Here is a 7,862-nt window from a genome sequence, read left to right as displayed (position 1 = left end):
GTTCCAGAGCTCAAAAATCTGAAAAAATATATACTCTCTTCTTTTGTTCCGCTCTTCAAACTATCCCAGCAATCTACAAGCAAATATACCAGTACTATGAATAAGCACACCATTGATCACTCTACCCAAGCATTACAGCACAAGTTCAGTAAGTTTAAAATAAATTCAATAGATTTAAACTTTTAGATTCTACCTAAGCTATCTGTTGAATTTGAATTCATAATTGTCCTTTATCCGCTTGATGCAATGAGCTGCAATTGTTGCCTTAGTATTACACTGAAAGAGTGAGACCAGAGTTCCAACTAATCAAAACCAGATATTTTAGTTGAAAGCCATATGACCATTAATTGTATAAAAATAGAAATAAAGCACCAGCTAACAATTAAAATAGCATTATGAATTAACTTATTCAGGAATAAAAAACCGAAAAATAAATAAAAAGAAAAAAAGAATAATCATGAATAAAAATGATGTATTAAGGGAATAAGAGCAGCGACTTTTGAAAAATCATTAAAACCACTAACCTGCTTATGTCATTTGCAGATTGACGTTGATCCATGAAGCCTAACAATAAGGGTATCTTCTTGCACGACAAAATAGAGCAAAAGAAATCAAGGGTTTGAAATCACATTAGATCTTTAACTAAATAAATAAATCAGAAACAACCATTAATTATTCTAATTGCTCTTACAACCAATAATGTTAAATAGTGAAGCAAACATAGTTTAATTTCAACCATCAATCATTCTAATTGCTATAAACAATATCAGTTATAATCAAAGGAGAATTATAATTAAAAGTATTGTGTCCACTATAAGTGTATGCTACATGAAAATATGTAAAGCGAAAGCTTGACAGAAAACCAATTTATGCATGGTTTGCCTGATGATCAAGAAACAATTAACAAGATGCTTATACACTTCTTTTCTAAACCCAAGGGCTAATGCTTTAGTTATCACAAAACCATGCCAGCAAAATTGCTCCGGAGGAATCTTCTGAACCGTTGAAGGACCTGAAATTAAAGTATATGGCATAATATTTAGTTCATCTGAAGATCTGTAATTGAACATCAAGCAATAAATCCTGAGTTAGGTTTTTTCTTCTAGTAGACATGTAATAAAGTCCAGACAGATTTTCTGTTCACTCCTTCCTTGTGATGTCAAAGCCAGAAAACCCAAATAGCAATTTACTCAAAATTAAACACTTATTGCTCTCCAAACAACAACTCATTAATACAAAACACCTATTTTAAAACAAGTTATGATCTAGAGTAATAAAGTAAGTGTCTACATTTACTAAAAGTAATCTTTGCTCATACGCTATAGAATAAAGCACATACAAGAATTCATCGAAAAAAATCACATGTATTAAAGTTCAGAATGCATAATTGGAATCAATTAGCATATTAATTTATTACAGTAGTCATAAAGCCCTGTTAAAACAATCACACACACACATAATATACAGTAGCAATCTAAAACAAGAAAGATATGACCCACAATCACTAACCAACCATTATTGTCATTAAATATCACCCATAGTTAATGCCATATATGAATTAGTATATTCACATTAAAATGGATTGCAGCAAAATAGAGTATATTAGTATCAAGCAAATAAGTGAAAGAAAAGGCATACTTGGAATTCAACATTGGACCACTACTAAAGTGATTGCACATGACTTAGCTTATTTTAGGAATGATCTAACAGCACCTAGATTACTCCTGCAAAATAAGAGTAAAACACGAAAATTAGGACTGCCATTATATATTTCGAAAAATCAACTTAGTAAGCTTAGACAATGTATAATCACCTAAATTACTCCTGCTAGCTTTAGGACAGCATAAGATACGACATTTTTAACAGAGTTTTCTGAATGCTGTGAAGTAGGAGCCACTGATACAACTTTCACTTTATCTGCAAACCGTGCACGTGAGAGAGCCACATATAACTGACCATGTGAAAAACACGAACGAGGGAGATATATTAACACTTGATCTAAAGTTTGCCCCTGTGACTTGTTTATAGTCATTGCAAAGCTGAGCTTGATAGGAAACTGGTTCCTCTGAAATTGGAAAGGATATTTCTGAGAACTTGATGGTCTGAGTTTAATTCTGGGTATAAATACATGTTCCCCTTGATACTGTCCGATAGAAATCACGCACTCAATTAAATTAGGGAAAAACCTTTTACATATAAGGCGCGTTCCATTGCATAAACCAGAAGATGGCAGAAGGTTTCTAAGCAATATTACTGGGCAGTTTTCTTTGAGCACAAGATTGTGAGGGCTCATTCCACCTGGACAAAGTTTATTTAGGAATTCTGTAGGATATACGTTGCCACTATCATCTAGGACACTGTCATAGCTTGTATAAGATATGGCTTGTCCTGGGAATCTCTCAATCATGAACGAATTTATAGTATCTACATCGTCATTTATAGGTGTTAGAACAGCCCTTCTTGAAAAGATTTGAGGGTCCAGAGCACCTGAACCAAGTTCTGGAAAAGAAGATTCGAGTAACTCATCTATTGGATCAGCATCAGGCTGGAAAGTCTGCACTATCTGAGGTGGCAACTCAACAAAATCACTTTCCATGGTCTGCAGTTCACCGTTTCCCAGTGCAAGTAAAAACTGAGAAAATGAAGGATCTTCCCTAGCTCTTAGATTTTCAGTTAACCTGAATCTCCGCAAATGCTGCCATATATAAGAACTCACTATACTTGCTTCCACTGCTTCTCTAATAGTCTTGTTAGGAACAACAGGCAACACTTGTCGAAAGTCTCCACCGAAGACAATTACCTTCCCACCAAATATCACATCACTATCACATATGTCTTGTAATAAAAGGTCTAGAGATTCTAGATTTTGCTTGTTTGCCATAGATGCTTCATCCCATATTATAAGAGCTGTTTCTTTTATTAACGCTGCCAGGCTACTTTGCTTAGAAACACTGCAAGCTAATGAAGCATCACTGTCCAATGGAATTTTGAATCTTGAGTGTGCTGTTCTACCTGATGGAATATTTGCTGCAGCTATTCCAGACGTAGCAGTAGGTAAAACAATCTTATTCATAAGGCGGATCTCAGCATATAATGCATTATATAAGAACGTTTTACCAGTTCCACCAGGACCATCTACGAAAAATGCCCCTGGTTTTCCTTCTACGATATGCTGCATAATACAAGTAAAAATTTCCTTTTGTGCCGTATTAAGCAAGCCACGACTTTCTATACAATTTTGAGGAATCGGAGCATCTAAAGCATCTTGAATGTCTTTTGTTCTATCAATCTGGTTATCAGTGTCTTCCATTAAAACAGCCAGACCACAAGCAGATAATGACTTGCCCATGGCCTCTAAATGCTGCTCTACTGATCTGACAGTTAATCTTTTAACTTTGTTTTCAACACCAGGGTATTGGCGTGCAAAATCTTCTGATAATGCAGAATAATATTTAAACCATAATTCTTCAGGGTTACTCGGCTGACAAAATATAAGAACAGTTGCAAATAGTCGGCGTAAAGCCCGAGGGAGCTGAATTTCAGTTGCTTCTGCTAAACAAATGCTTGCAGCATCGTCCTCTTCCAAAATGCCAGCTCTTAGACATGCTTCTTTAAAAGTTGCACACACATAACCTTCAACTGTGCGCAAGTCTGTGAATGATTTTGGATTTTTGACATTCAGTAATAGAAGCCGAAGGTAAAAGCGTTCACCCTCCGAAGGAGCGACAAAAGCTAATCGCCCTATCATCAATTTTTTATTTTGCCGTTTGGACCATGATTTTGCTGAAGCATCCCACTTATAGTGTTCAGGAAATTCTACATATGAGTAACCAAGACCATTATCAGTAGCTGCATTCATACGGAAGAACTCAGTTAATTGAGTCCTACCATAAACACCGCTTGCAATACCAACATCCAGACGTTCATAAGGGCGTACACAAACTGTGTTCATGTCTGGAATATGAACTGACAAAGGTAAGACTGGTGGATGCATCTCAAATAAATCAAATCCAAAAATTCTCCAAGCTGCCTCACATGGCGACACCCACCTCCCCGACTGAAACTGAGCAATTTCATCGTTACAATTTTTATCTTCAGCCAGAATATTGAAGGCCACTCGATCGTGTCCCTTGTAAACATACTTATATAAATATTTCACTGCTTTAATAGTTGAACAAACTTCTACGTTCAAATGACAATCAAAGAGTGCTGTGAGATAGGGGTTATAAGGGACAACCCATCGGTTATCTAACTGAGCATTTCTGACTTTCAATTGTTCTCCAGTATCAGTTCTCTTATAGCAAGGATAGCCATCTTTATTTGTTGTTGTTTGTACGGTGAATTGTTTTGGATACCCATTTTTACAAGAAATAACATTATCCTTCTTTCTCATACAAGGACACTCTGGATTTAAGCGGCCACATGGTCCATGCATCATATGCCTTAACACAATTTTACGCAGCTCAGGCTGAGTAACAGGAGGTATTTCTGCACAGACATATTTATCATAATCAGCAGGACACTTCATCTTATGTTGTTGCTCTAGAATCAATAGGAAATGAGCATGTGGCAATCCTCTTTTCTGAAACTCTATGACATATATCATTGCTGCCACTTTACCAAATACTTCATCTTTTTTTATTTTGTTTTTCAGAGCAATCAACTTTGCTCGAAATATACGAGCAACTAATTCTGGCCGGTCTTGTGCGGTCTCACCAGGCTCTAGCTCATCTTTTATCTCTGGCCAATTTGCATTGCAGGTCATAGTGACAAAGAGATCAGGTTTCCCGTATTTCTGCACAAGAGCCATTGCATTCAAATATCTCCTTTTCATATCACGAGGGCCTCCTATAAATGATGGTGGCAAAATGAACTTATGACCAACATTAGCTGCACTTGTCTGGCCACTCTCTACAGTGTCTAGAATCCCTTTATAAAGATCCGCTCTTATTGTATCCTGATTTTGCCGAAAAAAATCTAACCTTGTGTTTTCAACTTTGATATACATGTCTGTGATATACTGCAAAAATGCACGGCCTGCTCTTAACAGCATGTTTCCTGGTCTAATTTGAAGCTTATAACAATAGTACTCCCTTGCAGAGATATTCTTATCAGCTTTGGTATGTTTTCCAGAAGCTCCTACAAACATTAAAGTCCAGAGAAAATTCAAATTAAGCATACGATAAGGAAACACAAGTATAAAAACAGCTTTAAAAATAATACCATTATTCTTTTAAGAACTTACGAGCAGCTTCTGCATCTAGAAAATCTGCCGGAGTGTGCACTGCGCAGGACTGTATCGGATCAGGTTCAGTTGCCACTTGTCTGCCTCCACCATAAGAAGTTTTCTTTAAACCCTGATGCCAACCACATTCACCTCTTGGGAATAGCAAGGGATACTGCAAAGGATCATAGCACCCATAAAAATGAGCAATCCGATGAGACTTTGAAGACTTTGCTGTTACAAGAACATGTGGCCATGAACTCTGACTTGACGAAACACTATCAGGCCAGATAACAGCAACTTCATCTGAAGTGGGAGCATTATATACTCTTTGATCTGGTACAGTGTTTGAATTTATTATAATGTTAGTACGCTCATCAACATTTACTTCTTTCAAAGAGCGGAAAAATCTTGCATATGGATTATCTTTAGTTACTTGCATTAATTTGTCAATAACATCTTGTCTTAATTCAGGAAAGCAGTCTGTTCTATGTTTCAATTCATTTTGCCCATCATAGAAATAAAGTTGCAGATACTTTGGACCATTCTCATCTGGTAATAAGTCTGGTACAGAATGATATATTTGGCCATGCAATTTAAAGACATATATACCTTTGTATGTTTCTCTATTAGTTTTACCTCCAATTGAACTAAAAGCAAATAAGTTATTGTATAACCGTGCATATTTTCTAAAATGGAGAGCATCTTCATCTCTTGAAGTAAAAAGCCTCATTAATTCAGGGGGATATTCATTCTCAGCTATTTTAATATCACCATTACCACAGCAAAAATGTAGAGTTTCAAACTCAAACTTCTTAGCTCCACACTTATCACAGTAAGTAGGTGGAGATAATTCTAGGGGATGCCTAGGTAATGGTTTTCCTATAGTTGCCGCAGGGATTTCTGTCATAACATTAAAGGGTATTTGAGATAATTTGATTGTGCAACTATGTATGTGTGCAAAATAGATAAACTGAAATTACTACTAAACCTTACTTTTAGCTGCATCCCTTAGCTGTTTTGAACTTTGGCCATTTGTTGGTGTAGATCTGTGAGTTGAAGGCCTCTCTGTAGCATGACCAAAAAGAAATTAAACCAGATCTTATAAAAAAAGACTATATATATATATATTCAATTTTGTAACTCAATGTAAGGCAAATGACCCACTTTCAAGTACAATATATTTCGAAGGTCTTGATTTAGGCTTTTTCGATCTTGGTTGTTCTGCTTGACTGTACAAAGAATAAAGAACCTATGAATTTAGTTCACCAAAATAATAATTTTATTATTTTAAATCATCTATTTTACCTAGTAGAATTATGAGTTGATACCAAAGCACTCATTCGCTTTGATTTTCGACCTTGAAATGATGGTCTCTTAAAATTAATAGGTGCATCAGCTATCATATAAACAATTAAAACAATAACTCAGCAACTCAAACATAAAATAAATATCATAAATGAACATAGCAATGCGCATATAAATAGAAAGACTTATCATAAGAATCATGCAAAATTTTCAGATATACCCATATTACTTTGCTGCAGACCAAGTCATGTCAACCATTTGCATGCACATCTCAACAATTTGCACAAGTTATTAACGATCTCAGTTTATGTCATTAACTGTATAAAGGACATATATAGAAATACTCAGCAGGTGCAGTTAACAAGATGTTTTTTTAATAAAAAACAAGGTGCAATTTAAAAGGCTCTGCAATTTAAATCCTCACAAATTTGATCAATCTAATACACTAACTTGCATATCTCCTTCAACTCAAGCAAATGTTTACCTTTTCCAATATTTGTTCTGCGTAAACTTCTGTGATTTAAGCCTATAACAATAATTCCTGAATTTTACACTGATCTCGATTTCAAATTGCAATATCCTCCTGTTTTACTGCCACAAAACAAAATAAATGAATTCTACTAATCTACTACATTATTTTGTACCTTAATAAGAGCATGTGCATATCATTAACAATACTTGCTTTGTATTATTTTACAAAGCCATTGAAGCTTGTCATTATCTCATCTTGTTACTGCCTTTAACTCTAATCCTACTTTAAAGATTTCCTTTTCTCCCTATTCCCTCACATGCTTATATACATACATAAACTGAGTTATACAATCGAAATTTGAATATCAGTATACATAAATAGTCACCATTTACTGCAAACAGAAAAGCTAGTGCATAATTAAAACCCGTATTTACATTTTCCATGTAGCCTCAAAAAGATAAAATACTGAACATATTTAACACCAAACATGAAAGAGCATTGTAAAATCAAGAAGACATACAATTAACAATAAAATTAATGAAAGAGCAATATTAAATTAAGAAGTCATGAGAACTACAATAAAAAGTTAATCCATTCATTACTCAAGATACACATTACATTATATTTCAATTACAGCCTTCAAGTCTGTTTTCTAATGAAAAATTTCAGCCATTACTACTCATAGACCTAGGCTCTAAGACAAAAGGAAAGATAATAAGCATATATCAATGCTAAATCTAAACACCTATACCCAGGCATACAACTTTCTACCCAAAATACTAATGTAAGTCTCCATATAGGCTAAACAAACTTTGCCCGCTTCCATACAGTCTCTAATTCAGGTATGCCAGAAACCAA

General features: G+C 35.0%; 1 protein-coding gene across 1 annotated transcript; it reads right to left on the bottom strand.

The window, feature by feature from the left end:
- Nucleotides 1-1,718: 1,718 nt before the first annotated feature.
- LOC145637157 (uncharacterized) lies at nt 1,719-6,756 on the bottom strand. The gene is made up of 7 exons (XM_081688650.1): nt 6,753-6,756; nt 6,533-6,623; nt 6,392-6,456; nt 6,221-6,292; nt 5,246-6,127; nt 1,823-5,139; nt 1,719-1,724 (listed from the first exon to the last, which is right to left on the bottom strand). Exons 1-7 carry the CDS (start codon nt 6,754-6,756, stop codon nt 1,719-1,721), a joined length of 4,437 nt encoding a protein of 1,478 aa, XP_081544776.1.
- Between the last annotated feature and the right edge of the window lie 1,106 nt (nt 6,757-7,862).

Source organism: Chenopodium album, chromosome 6 (genome assembly GCF_948465745.1).
Source record: "Chenopodium album chromosome 6, dcCheAlbu1.1, whole genome shotgun sequence".
NCBI classification, from domain to species: Eukaryota; Viridiplantae; Streptophyta; class Magnoliopsida; order Caryophyllales; family Amaranthaceae; genus Chenopodium; species Chenopodium album.
The sequence above is the reverse complement of the archived record's forward strand: the minus strand, read 5'-3'. Positions and strand labels throughout refer to the sequence as shown.